General features: G+C 38.9%; 1 protein-coding gene across 1 annotated transcript in view; it reads right to left on the bottom strand.

Moving 5' to 3' along the window:
- Window positions 1-14,690, bottom strand: part of NUP188 (nucleoporin 188) — a 74,028-nt gene that overhangs the window by 40,749 nt on the left and 18,589 nt on the right. The window contains exons 4-10 of the mRNA XM_058302270.1: window positions 12,249-12,333; window positions 11,655-11,735; window positions 11,160-11,204; window positions 9,814-9,906; window positions 9,570-9,689; window positions 5,203-5,414; window positions 4,411-4,525 (exon numbers count right to left, since the gene is read on the bottom strand). Of these exons, the coding sequence (XP_058158253.1) occupies window positions 4,411-4,525; window positions 5,203-5,414; window positions 9,570-9,689; window positions 9,814-9,906; window positions 11,160-11,204; window positions 11,655-11,735; window positions 12,249-12,333 (751 nt within the window). The remainder of the gene's footprint in view (window positions 1-4,410; window positions 4,526-5,202; window positions 5,415-9,569; window positions 9,690-9,813; window positions 9,907-11,159; window positions 11,205-11,654; window positions 11,736-12,248; window positions 12,334-14,690) is intronic.

A 14,690-nucleotide genomic window follows, 5' to 3' on the forward strand; every position in this document is an offset into this window, starting at 1 on the left:
GTGCAGATGATTGACAAATCAGAAATTTTTTCCCAGATCCAATTAACTGCTTTAACAATTTAGACCCTCAAATTCCACAAGGGGAGTAGATGTAGCTCAAGTGGTTAAGCGTCTGCTTCCTATATATGAGGTCCTGGATTTGATCTCCAATACCTCCCTAAAAACAAAAAACAAAAAACTCCACAACACTAAAATCTGCATGAGGGGGAGCAGATGTGGCTCAAGCAACTGGGTGCCCACCTCCCACATGGGAGGTCCCAGGTTCAGTTCCTGTGCCTCTGGGATGAGCAGATGCGGCAACAAGCAGACACCGCAGACACAGCAATGAGCAGACGTTGCAACCAGCAGACACTACAACCGCCACAATCAGCAGATGCTGCAGGCGCCACAAACACCAGAATGACCAGACACCTCAATGAGCAGATGCTGTAACCAGTAGACGATGCAACCAGCAGGGAGCAGAAGTGGCTCAAGTGGTTGGGCACTCACCTCCCACATGGGAGGTCCTGGGTTCAGTTCCCAGTGCCTAAAGAAGACAAGCAGACAATGAGCAGATTGACTAGGGAGCCGTCTCAGGGGTTGGGGGTAGGGAATAAATAAACAAATAAACAAACTTCATGTGGCAGTACAGTTGTGGGGTTAAAAACATACTATTATTTAAAATGAAAGGGGGGACGTTACTACTGACCTCATAGTAAAAAGAATTATAAAAGAATGCTATGAATATTTGCATGCCAACAAATTAGATAATCCAGATGGACAAATTACTGAAAGCATGCAAATTACCTAAACTAACTCAAGAAGAAATAGAAGCCCTCAACACACCAATAATAAATAAAGGGAGCAGAGGTGGCTCAAGCAACTGGGTGCCTCCCTCCCACATGGGAGGCCCTGGGTTCAGTTCCCAGTAACTTCTAAAAAGAAGACAAGCACAGAACACACACACACACAGAGCAGACAGTGAGTGCAATCAACAAGGGAGGGGGAAATAAAGAATAAATTTCTAAAAATATATTAATAATAAAGAAGTCAAATCAGTAATCAAAACCTCCCAACAAAGAAAAGCCCAGGACCAGAAAGAATCAATGGTAAATTTCACCAAAGATTCAAAGAAGAATTAACACCAATCCTGTTCAAACTCTTCCAGAAACACTGAAGCAAAGGGAAGACTTTAGAACTCAATTCTATGAGGCCAGCATCACCCTAATTCTACAGCCAGAAAAGATATCACAAGAAAAAAAAATTAGGGAAGCAGATGCGGCTCAAGCAGATTTAGTTCAAGTGGTTGAGCGCTTGCTTCCCATGTACAATGTCCCGGGTTCTATCCCTGGTACCTCCTAAAAACAAACAAATAAACAACAACAAAACAACTCTCATTGAGGAGCAGTATAGCTCAGTAGTTGAGCACCTGCTTCCCATGTATAAGGTCCTGGGTCTGATACCTAGTACCTGCTAAAAAAAAAAAGCAAATACATTGCTTTAGTTGATTAAACAAACTGATGATTAATACCATTTTATCTGGGAGGAAGAAAGGAAGAAAACTATAATACTCCTAGAAGAAAACTGTATTTAGCAATGGAGTCTTAAGATTTTATACCAAAAGCATATGCAACAAAAGCAAAAATAGATAAAATGGACTTCATCAAAATTAAGAATATTTGTGCATCAAAGGACCTTATCAAGGAGGTGAAAAGGAAACCTACAGAATGAGAGACAATATTTGGAAACCATATATCTGAAATGGTGTAAAATAGTACAGCTGGTGTGGAAAATAGTTGCACGGTTCTTCAGAAAATTAAACACAGAATTACCACTGGAATACTATTCAGCCATAAAACTGAATGTTCTGATACATGTGACTTCATGGATGAACCTTGAAGACCTCATGTTGAGTGAAATAAGCCAGACACAAAAAGATAAAAATTAAGTGATATCTCTTACATGAAATAACTAGAATATGCAAATTCAGAGGCAGAAAGTAGGTTACAGTTACCAGTGGCAGAGATGGAAGAGGGGAAATGGGAGGGGAAACTACATATAATGGGTATAGAGTTTCTTTTTTGGGCGATGGAAAAGTTTTGACAATGAGTGATGGTGATGGTAGCACAACACTGTGAGCGTAATTAACACCAATGAATTGCATATTTGAAAGTAGTATTTTCAGGAAGTTTTGGATCACAGAATGGTTCAAAAATGGCAGCGGAGGAATACTGGTAAAGGATACTATCGACAGGTGATATATGGCTGACAGGGAGCTGTACAGGGCATACGTCCAGGGTGCATGGTAATGTTTGGATATACTCATAGTGGCAACAATTAAAAACTACAGCTGGGTGGGTACTGAGTTCCTGGCCGGAGGTGCTCTGTCGTGGTCCCTAGGGGAACAGCGGCAATCCCCCAGGTGCAACAGTAAGGACCAGGAAGGAATGAGGGTCCAACAGGGAGAGCATGATACTAATGACTATGCTTGTGAGCCTATATGCCTGAAATAAGAACAAGGCCTAGAGCAGCACTGTGCCTGGGAATTTCCTCCTGACAGCCTTCATGTTACTCAAATGTGGCCAGTCTTGAAGCCAAACTCAGCATGTAGATGCAGCGCATTCCCCCCAGCGTGGGACATGACACCCGGGGATGAGCCTCCCTGGCACTGAGGGATCACTACCAAATACCAGCTGATGATGGAACTAGAAAATGACCTTGAATTAAAGGTTCAATGCGGATCAGCAGAATATCCCTGTCTACATATAATAACATGACTTTAAAATGCTGTTTGACCTAATGTAAGGGGGAAATGGAAAGCAGAAATGAGTTTATATGGCTACGAGTCTCTAAAAAAGAGTCTGGAGGTTGTCAGAAGGATTGCCCCTGTGCACAGCTGAGCAGAGTCTGGGAGACAGATGGAGTGGATGCAATTCCCAGGTGTTGGTTCCTTTGAGGGCTAAAGAGACCCACGGGTTCTATGGTCATGGCAGACGGGGTTCACTGCCATGTCAGATGGCCCTTCTTTGGAGCTGGTGTTTCTGCGTGATGGAACTGGACTCAGATGGGATCTCTTTTCATAAGACTTTCATCCTACTTTACTGGAATTGTAGTTGGTGTTGGGGTTTAAGATATATTTAGGGGATTTGAATCTCTGGACTGACAATAGGATAGCCAGGCCCTGAGCGTCAATAGACTCCAGCTCCTACAATCTGATTTATTGGACTCACCTCACTCAGCTAAAATGGAGTTGAAGAAGGACAACCACCACACCATGGAGCCTAGAGTGCCTACAACTGAAAGCAGGAGGATTGCATCCAGTATCCATGTGGAATCTGAGCCTCCTCCTGACATAGAGGTGCAACAGACACAACCAATCCAAGGCCCACAGAGAAAAGGTGGCATTGGAATGGGAAAAGTGGACATGGTGGCTCATGGATATGGGGAATGGCAAGAAGAGATGAGATGTGGAGGCGCCTTTGGGACTTGGAGTTGCCCTGGATGGTGCTTCAGGGCAATCACCGGACATTGTAAATCCTCCCAGGGCCCACTGGATGGAATGTGGGAGAGTATGGGCCATGATGTGGACCATTGACCATGAGGTGCAGAGATGCCCAGAGATGTACTTACCAAATGCAATGGATGTGTCATGATGAAGGGAGTGAGTGTTGCTGGGGTGGGGGTGGTGGGGTTGAATGGGACCTCATATAATTTTTTTTTTAATGTAATATTTTTACAAAATCAATAAAAATTTAAAAAAAGAAAAAAAAAATTGCAAAGAACTAAGCACACACACTCAAATGTGTGTACATAAAACTGGCTTCGGATAAGATCAGTGGATTGTATCACTGTCAACTTCCTGGTTGTGATAATGTACCATAGGTACAGAAAAGTTACCACTGGGGGAAATTGCTGAAGGGGATGTAGGATCTCTGCATACTGTTTCTATAATTTTGTGTAAATCTGCGATTATCTTGGAATAAAAAGTCTCAAAATAACAAAGTGAAAACATATATATACTAGCCATGTGGGAACTAAAAGCAATGTGATTTAGAGTTTTAGCTTTTCCAGTCTACCTACTTCATTGTGTTTAATAAACAGAAAATGTGGAATGGCTTTTAATTTGATGAGCAGGGTCCTAGTCCAAAAATGCTCGTCTCTATCAGAGATGAACCTGTACTAAAGTTATACATATTTGTATGTGAGAAAAGAACAATATACAGAGAAATGTAAGTTTCCCAAAAAGGAGATATGCAAAAATACATTCTTTCTCATTAAAATAAATAAATAAATGATTGTATATGGTAAAAAAAAAATGAAAGTAGTTAAAATCAGAAATGTGTCTGTTACAATGAAAATTTTTTAAAATGAAAAATAAAACATACTAATTACAAACTATCCCAAAAGTCAAAGAGGCTCTTCCAAGTTCACCTGACAAATAAGCCCATCCTGAGCAAACTGGTGCAGTTCTCTTCTGTCTTCCAAAGCACATTTATGTAAGGACTCAATATCCATACCTTCCACCAGGATAAGGGCACTGAAGTAGCTGGGAAGCAAAACAGTATGACAGAATCACCAAATCATATATGCTACTCTGAACCTCACTGAGAATAAAGTAAAATATTAAGACACTTCAGTATCAAAACAATTATTGATATATTTTATTTTATTTTCTCATACTGAGTTTTCAAAATCCAGTATGTATTTTATAATTCCAGCACATCACAAGTCAGACCAGGTATATTACAAGTGCCTAATAGTTATATGTGGCTAGTCCTAGCATATCAGATGGTACAAATCTACTACGGAAGTTTTCTACAGCTATCAATTACAACTGTCCCACATAAACTGTCTCATCTCTCAAGTGTGTATTTTTTCTTACACAGGGAACAGGTCCCAAAAGGTGGATATTATAAATTGCCATTAATTAAAGAAAAAAAATAAGAAATTCAAAGTCCACACTATGATCTCAAAGAGGGGAGGAAATACGTGTGCTCTGCTCATTCATCAAGGTGTCCTTAGCACTTCCATAGTGCCTGACCTGTAACAGCTATTCAACAAACCCCTATCCTCCCCTCTAGATGGCTCCCTCGTCTTGTTTGCTCATTGTTTTTGCTCCTTGTCTGCTAGTTGTTTTTTTGCTCACTGACTCACAGGACCACTATAGTGTAAATGCTGTAAACATTCTACAAGTTCTATGATCTTCGCTTCATTTAGACTTACCCAATCCGATCCACAAAAGGATCCATGGTCTCATCCACCAAGTGTCTGTTTGTCTGTCTGCTACCAAATCCTTGTTCTTTAAATATCTTGGTTAATACAAGTAGGTCACTAGGTGACATCTCAAAGTAGGCATAATAAAGGAAAATAATTTCTAGCAGCATGGACTGTTCCCGAAGGCACTGAACAAACCAGCGAGATACCTGGCGCTCAGTCTGCACAACCAATAAAGAAAAAATGGGAGAGAAATAAAATGAGATAAAAAAACACATTAAGATTTTAAAATTTATCTTTATTAGGCAATACACGCACATGATAGAAAATTCAAAAGTATAAGAATAGGGATGTATCTCCCTCCTTACAATTCCCATACCCCAGTCATTTAAACCTCTTCACAGAGGCAGGCACTATTTTTGTCTCTACTTCCAGCAAAAATTCACATATATCTTCTTTCCTTCCCTTTTTCCTCCCTACTCTCCCTTTTCTATTTCTAAACCAAATATATTGCATAAACTATTTTACGTCTTGCTTTTTTCACTTAACAATGTATTTTTATTATTTCCTTAATACTGTATTAAAAAATGCCTTATTTTTCATTCATTTTAATAGCTGCATAGTAATCTACTGCGTGGATATGACATAGATTATTCAATCAGTCCTCTCATTTTTAATGTATCCCACTGCATGACAATGCCATAACTTATTTTAAACAGCCCTCAAGGATAGGCATTTAGAGTAACACCTATCTTTTCCTATTAAAATCAATGCTAAAACAAAAGAGAAAAAAAATCAATTCTATACGATTAATAGAACTCTACCAAAAAACCAGCAAAGACACAGAATATCTGTCAGCTTACTGCGCCTGCCCGTCATGCCAGCTCGCTGTCTCTTTAGGAGGCACCAGGAATCAAACCAGAGACCTCCCATGTGGTAAGAGCCACATCCACTTTCCCAACCTAATTTATGAGGCCAATACTACCCTTATACCAAAATCAGATAAAGGCATCGCTGGAAAACTAAGACCAATATCACTCACGAACATAGCGACAAATAGCCTTAACAAAATCTTAGTAAGTCAAGTTCAAAAATATATAAAAAGTGTACTATATCATTACTAAGTGAAGTTTATCCCAGGAATGCAGGCTTGATAAGATCATGTACATAGAAAATCCTAAGGAAATGTAGAAAAAACCCTAATAGAATAAGTGAATTTAGCTGGGTCACAAGTGCAAGATCAAAGTACAAAAATCAATTTAGGGGGAAGCAGATGTGGCTCAAGCAATTGGGCTTCTGCCTACCACACGAGAGGTTCCAGGTTCGGTTCCCGATGCCTCCTCAAGAAAGCAAGTTGGCACGATGGGCAGGCATGGCAAGATGATGCAACAAGATGATGCAACAAAGAGACACAGAGAGAAAAGATATAAGAGACACAACAAACCAGGAAGCTGAGGTGGCTCAAGCGATTGAGTGCCTCTCTCCTACATGGGAGGTCCCAGGTTCGGTTCTAGTGCCTCTTGAAAAAAGAAGACGAGCAGACAGAGAGAGCACATGTGAAACAAACAGAGAGCAGACAGCAATCTCAAATGACAATGGGATGAGAATAAAAAAATGAAATAAATCTTTTTAAAAAAATCAATTTAAGGGAGCAGATGTAGCTCAAGCGGCTGAGTGCCTGCTTCCCATGTACAAGGTCCTAGGCTCAAAACCCGGTACCCCCTAAAATAGAAAAAAATCAATTGTATTTCTAAATACTAAAAATAATAATTGGAAAATAAGTATTTTTTTAAAAACGGACTTCAAAGAGCATCAAAAAAAGGTAAAATATATTTTTAAGAATAAATTTAACAGAAGATATATAGTATTTGAATATGGAAAACTACAAAATACTGAGGTGAATTACAGAAGACTTACAGAAATGAAGGATTTCAAGACTTCATATTAAGTCACAGTAATCAAGACAGTGAGATATTGGTGTAAAAAAGTTGCGTTCAATGGACCAAAAACAGACCCACATTTATATAACCAATTGATATTTCCCAAAGGTGCCAAAATAATTCAATGGGAAAAGACAGCCTTTCAATAGATGGTGCTGGAACAAGAGAGTATTTAAATGGGGGGAAAAAGGCGCAGACTTGGCTGAGTGGTTAGGGCATCCGTCTACCACACGGGAGGTCAGCGGTTCCAACCCTAGGCCTCCTTGACCCGTGTGGACCTGGCCCATGAGCAGTGCTGATGCGCGCAAGGAGTGCCGTGCCACGCAGGGGTGTCCCCCGTGTAGGGAAGCCCCACGCGCAAGGAGTGTGCTCCGTAAGGAGAGCTGCCCAGCGTGAAAGAAAGTGCAGCCTGCCCAGGAATGGCGCCACACACACGGAGAGCTGACACAACAAGATCACTCAACAAAAAGAAACTCCCATGCCGCTGACAACAACAGAAGCAGACAAAGAAAACACAGCAAATAGACACAGAGAACAGACAACCGGAGTGGGGGTGGGGAGAGAAATAAATAAAGTAAATTTTTAAAAAATAAAAAATAAAAAATAAATGGGGGAAAAAATGAATCTTGCCCCTTACCTCTTACCAGTCACAAAAATTAACTCAAAATTAATCACAGACCTAAATGTAAGATAAAACTATAAAATTTCTAGAAGAAAACAAAGAAGAAAATCTTTATGACATTAAGAAAGAGTTCTTAAACAAGACCCAAAGGCAAGTACCATAATAATTTTAAAAAAAGGATAAATTGGACTTTATCAAAATTAAAAATATTTGCTCTTGGAAAGACACAGTTAAAATAAGGAAAGTTGTAACAGAGCGGGGGAAGCAGATGTGGCTCAAGCAACTGAGCTCCCACCTACCACATGGGAGGTCCACGGTTTGGCTGCCAGTACCTCCTAAAGAAGACAGCGAGCTGGTGTGACGGGCAGGCATGATAAGCTGACACAAGATGACGCAGTAAGAGACACAAGAAGAAAAACATAATGAGACACACAACAAAGCAGGGAGCAGAGGTTCCTGGTGCCTCCCAAAGAAGACAAGCAAGACAGTGAGGTGACTCAACTGGCAGGTGCAGCAAGCTGACATAAGATGACGCAACAAGAGACACAAGAAGAAAAACATGAGAGACAAAAAGAAGCAGGGAACAGAGGTAGCTCAAGTGATTAGGCACCTCCTTCCCACTTCAGAGGTCCTGGGTTCAGTTCCTGGTGCTTCCTAAACAAGGAAGACAACAGACAAAGCAAGTGTAAAACAACAAGGGGGTGGAGAGAAATAAATAAAATAAATAGATATTTTTTAAAAAGTAACAGTGTGGAAGAAAATAATGGAAAAATACTTATATAGTAAATGGCTTGTATCCAGAATATGGAAAGAACTCTTTCAATTTGAAAGAAGATGAACAACCCAATAAAAACAATGAATAAAAAAAAAAATGAACACTTTCTCCAAAAAAGATATATGGATGGCAAATGAGCTCAACATCACTAGTAATCAGGGAAATGTAAATTAAAACCACAAATAAGATACCACTATACATTTATTAGAATGTGTAAAATTTAAAAGAGTGACCAGACCAAGTATTGGCAAAGTATGTAGAGCAAAATGATTTCTCAGCACATATGGTAGGAATGGAAAATAGTGCAGCTTCTTTGGGAAACGATTTATGAGTGCACTATGAAGTAAATATAAAATTACGATATGACCCAACATTTCCACTCCTAGATATTTACCCAAGATAAAAGAAAACACATAATCCACACAAAGACCTGTATATTAATATCCACAATACATTATTTTTAATATTTAGAAAATTGAAAAAAGCAATGTTACATGCTATAAAATGAGTGAATCTCATAAAACATTACACTAAGTGAAAGAGGCCAAACAGAAAAGACTATATACTTTATAGTTCTATTTATATGAAATTCTAGAGAAGCAAAACTATAATGAAAGAAAGCAGATTAGTGATGGCTTGGGGCCAGAGGTCAGGCATTGACTGCAAAGGGACAGGAGGGAACTTCCTGATGTGACAGAAATGCAGGATGATTTAGGATTTAGAATAAAAATCAGACTAATGTCACACACTTGATAAGGATAATAAAGAAGATGAAACCTTGGGTTTAGAGCTTCATTAACCACTAAAAGAATATTTTACCTAAGAAGAGAAAGAAAAGTAACTGGACAGAGAAAGTCAAAGGAAGAGGTCCAGAATTAAGTATCAAATGATTAATGTTTGCTCTATATGGCACATCTGAATTTTTCTGAAGAATTAAAATATATAAATGTTTTAAGAGAATTTAAAAATTTAACTTGAAGTTCTATGAAAAAAGAGTATATAATTCTAAGAGTTACAAGAGGACAAAATAGCCACATACCATGAGGTTTCCATGTGTCTCCCATGTTGGTGCTTCAGTTTTATAAAGTTCTTCAAATTGCTGTCTATATTTTGTAACTAGCTCCTTCTCCAATTTATCAACACATTCTGCATATTCAACCTTAAAAAATCAAAACAGAGTAACATACTGACAGGAAAATATTCAAATGTATATGAATATGAGTAATATAAACTTATTTTAAAAGGGCTGAATCACACAAGGCAAAGACAACAAGAGGGCTTACCCTATAGGGGTGTCTTTCATCTTGGAAATAAGTGAGAAGATGTAAGACACAACGAAGAATACAGGTTCTTTCTTCGTAGTAATAATCTGCAATCTGGGAAGAAGCAAAAGATTCAAAAAGAATTACTTACCTTTGAACAGAAGATACTCAATTTTAAGTTTACTGATAAAGAGATCACAAAGATACAAATGGAAAAGTTAGATTTACATAAGCAATCACAGAAATGGATACATACTGAGTTGGGTCAAAAGAAAGACAAACATCTTTATAAACAAGGATACCAAATTAAGTAATTCAAAATGAAAAGAATTATTGTTTAGTAACATGAAACAGTTTCCTAAGGTTTCCAGCATCATTTCTCAGTCACAGCATTCACGTTAACACACAATGGTATAAAATGACAGGCCAAATACATGAAAACAAATATAAATATAGCACTGATACACATTCGCTTGTTAGTAATATACTTAATCCTCACTAGGTAACAGAGGAAACTACTTCAGAAGTCATGGTGAAATTCCATTTTAAAAGGAGATTCTAGGTCAAAGGGTTACTGGGGGGAATAGAGAAATAAAGAAATACAAAATAATCCTGTTAAATTTAGATCTATGGAAAAAACATCCATGACCCAGTTCTCGCCACCAATGACTAAAGAATCTCCTTTGCAGAACTTCTCAACTTGGTCCAATGAATAAAAGCTTTTTACTTCACAAACGAGTTAATAAGTTTCACCATTAAGACTCAATACTTAACCAACATAAAAAGTCAAAAGGTCAGCAACTCTCAGAGAGAACAAGGGTTGAGAAGTTGTCACCCAATCTGACATTAAAGAAGGAAAATGGGTGGCGAACTTGGCCCGGTGGTTAGGGCGCCCGTCTACCACATGGGAGGTCCGCGGTTCAAGTCCCGGGCATCCTTGACCCCTTTGCAGCTGGCCCATGCGCAGTGCTGATGCATGCAAGGAGTGCCCTGCCACGCAGGGGTGTCTCCCGTGTAGGGGAGCCCCATGCGCAAGGAGTGTGCCCTGTAAGGAGAGCCGCCCAGCGCGAAAGAAAATGCAGCCTACCCAGGAATGGTGCTGCACGCACAGAGAGCTGACACAACAAGATGACGCAACCAAAAGAAACACAGATTCCTGTGCCACTGACAACAACAGAAGTGGACAAAGAAGATGCAGCAAATAGACATAGAGAACAGACAACTGGGGTGGGGTGGAGGGGGAGAAATAAATAAATAAATGAACCTTTAAAAATAAAATAAAATAAAAAAGCAAAAGAATGGGGAAAAAATTCTCCTTTAAAAAAAAATAAAAAAAAAAAAGAAGGAAAATGGTGGTTATTACTGACCTTCAGGATTAAGGCCTGGCTCTGTCTCTCATCTTGCAGTACTGTCTGAAGGAAAAGAGATCAAGAAGCCACATTATAAACAAAACTCAGTTAACAAAACAGGTGCACATCTTCCCTCACCCCTCAAGATTATAACTGTCCATTTGCTTCTGGAAACATTTTTTACCTATGTGTATCTAAACCTATGCTCAAATCCCTCTCCCCTCTCAGGCCTCAGTTTATTCACATGTAAAATAAGGGGTTGGGCAGGCTAGATGTTCTCCCAAGTCCTTTTCGGTTCTGATATCCTAAAATAATCTATCTTTATTAACATGTCAATCTTGACCTCTCTACTCCTCCAAGTCTGAGGACTGATGTCAGCTTGAAGTATATGTTTTTTAAACCCATTCTGATCACCTACCACTATTGCAAAACTGGTACCAAAACCCGAAATTAAGCAAAACCAACAAGGAAAAGAATAGAGGCAGTAGGAGGGAGGTGGGCATCATCACAAACCTTTAGTGAGTCCCGAGTACCCCTGTAATCTTCCTGAAGGTAACACTGTAGTAACTGCACACTCTGTTCTTCATCAAGACCCTGAAATACAGAACTTCGTGAGAACAGCCACCTCAACTCAGAAACAACATATAAAATGCAAAGCATTCTAAAGATTTGTCCTCTAGAATGAACACAGGACTTAAACAAAAATCTTTGAAAAGATTTCCTATAGCAAAACAGTTTTAAACTAAATATCAGAAAAAAGTTGTCAATAACTGACAGGTAATTTATATGGTAATGCTAGAAACAACTGTTCTTATTCGCCAAGCACTGAATATAGCAGCAAGCACTATCTGGGCTTTCAAAATAAAAGGAAACAGCTACATATTTAAAAACAAACCAGTCAGCTTAAAGATAACCATATGTATGTTGAAGAAAATGCTACAGTAGTAAATGTATAGTAAAACAACTCTGATTTATGATTTTTAGGAAGAGGAGTAACAGTCTGAGTATTTGTGAAATACAACATGCTCAATTTAATCCTCCAAACTTAATTCGCTAACAATGAAACCATGAGCATTCACACTGCAGACAATACTAATTTTTACTCACCAAAAATTTGCTGATTCTTAAACCCAGTTCCTTCAGTGGTGAAGCTACATCTTTATTAGCTTTTACTTTTTCAGCTGAACTTGGACTATAAAAAGAACAGTGAATCATTTCCTCTTCTCAATGACCTTCTAAGGGTTTACAATAAAAATACTCAAAGATATTTTTTGATTTTTATTTCAAAGATATTTTTACAATAGATCTTTTTCTGCCCTTTAAGTACCTATGAAATACACACACACACCCAAGTTCATCTCTATAGACTTTATAAAAGAGAACTGGTTATGTCTAAGAAGTAAATTTAGCATGTCTGTTGCAAACCATTATTACAACAATATCTACTATTTGTAGATACATCACCTTACATGTACTATATCTGATCCTTAAAACTACCCAAAGGGTAAATATCATTATCCCCATTGTGCAAATGGAATTACCAATACTTAAAAAGATTAAATAACTTACCAAAAATCTAGAGCTAACAAAAAGTTGAGGTGAAATTTGCAACCAGATATGTTAGTATATATACATATATTATCTAGCTCTGTCCATGGAGAGGGCCTAGAAGTTATGATAACCGAAGCAGTAAGCATACCCAGCACCCAGATCTTGGTTTCTAAATACTACTGTTCAGTAAAAAATATCAGGAATCTTGGAGTAATGGCTGATTTTAGAGCTGGTACAGGGAAAATACAAGATGAGCCTGGAGCATCTTGTAGTAACAGGAAGGAAGTGCTCAAAAACAAAAAAGTGTTCTGGTTGACCAAGACGGTGGCCACAGCAAGATGACACAACAATAAGAAACACAGATTCCTTATCAGCGGTCACAGAAGAACACACAGTTAATGGATACAGAGAAGACAACTGGGCGGGGGAGGGGGGAAAATAAATAAAAAATAAATCTTAAAAAAAAAACACAGATAAAGGGTTGCAGTAACTGGGAAAGCAACAAATCAAGGAAACATAACTTAAAAATGATAAGAGAGAGAAGCAGCTGTGGCTCAGTCTTTTGGGCTCCCGTCTACCATACGGAAGGCCCTGGGTTTATGTCCAGGGGCCTCTTTGTGAAGGCAGGCTCACCTGCACGCCATCGAGAGCCACCAGACCACAAGCACTGCAGAGATTAGATTCAGCAAGATGACGAAACAAAAAAGGGAGACAACATAGAAGAACACGCAGCAAATGGACACAGAGAGCTTGTGAGAGCAAAAAACAAGCAAGCTGCAAGGGGGGTAAATAAATAAAAATAAATACACACAGAAGAACGCACAGCAAATGGACACAGAGAGCAGATAGCAAGCAAGAAGCAAGGGGGGGGGGAGAAAAAAAAATGATAGGAAACTAAAAGAAATCAAGGAAGACCTAAATAAATGGACGGACATTCTGCAGTCATGGACTACAGACTACATATACCTAAAACGGCAATTCTACCCAAAGCAATTTATAGACTCACTGCCATTGCAATCAAAAATCCAAAAGACTCCTTTGCAGAAATGGAAAAAACAATCATCAAATTCAAATGGAGGGAGCAGATGTAGCTCAAGCAGGTGAGTGCCTGCCTCCTTCATGGGAGGTCCGGGATTCAGTTCCTGGTGCCTCCTAAATTAAAAAACAAACAATGAGCAAAACAAGACAACGGAGCCAACTCAGGGGAGCCAATGTGGCACAGTGGTTGAGTGTCGGCCTCCTGCATATGAGGTCAATCTCCGGTCCTCATACCTCAGAAAAAAAAATTCATATGGAAGGGTATGGAACCCCATCTAGCCAAAACCATCTAGCCAAAACCATCTTAAAAAGGAAACACAGTTGGAGAACTCACATTTCCCAATTTTAAAATTTATTACAAAGCTAAGTGATTAAAACAGCATGGCAATGGCACAAGAGCAGACATATAAAACAATGGAAACAAATTGAGAGTTCAAAAATAGACCCTCCCATCTATGGCCAATTGATTTTTTTTGTTGTTAGAGAAGTTGTAGGCTTACAGAAAAATCATACAAAAAATAGTTCCCATATTCCACCTTATTAGTGTGGTAAATTTGTTACAATTTATGAAAGAACATTTTATAACTATTATTAACTATAATACTATAGTACATCATTTACAATAGGGTTCACTCCTTGTGTTGTGCAACAGATGATTTTTTAAAAGGGTGCCAAGTATACTCAATTGGGAAAGAATAGTGTCAACAAGTGGTGCTGGAAAAACTGGATATCCATATGCAAAAGAATGAAGGGGACCCCTAAAAATTGACTCAAGGAAAGCAGATGTGGCTCAAGTGACTGAACTCCTGCCTACCACATGGATGGGGAGGTCCCAGGTTGGTTCCCAGTGCCTCCTGGAGGAGCTGAGCTGGCAAAATGGGCAGGTGTGGCAAGCTGATGCAACAAGGATGATGCAACAAAGAGACACAAAGAGGAAGGACAATGAGAGACAGAAAAACC

Source organism: Dasypus novemcinctus, chromosome 8 (assembly GCF_030445035.2).
Source record: "Dasypus novemcinctus isolate mDasNov1 chromosome 8, mDasNov1.1.hap2, whole genome shotgun sequence".
NCBI classification, from domain to species: Eukaryota; Metazoa; Chordata; class Mammalia; order Cingulata; family Dasypodidae; genus Dasypus; species Dasypus novemcinctus.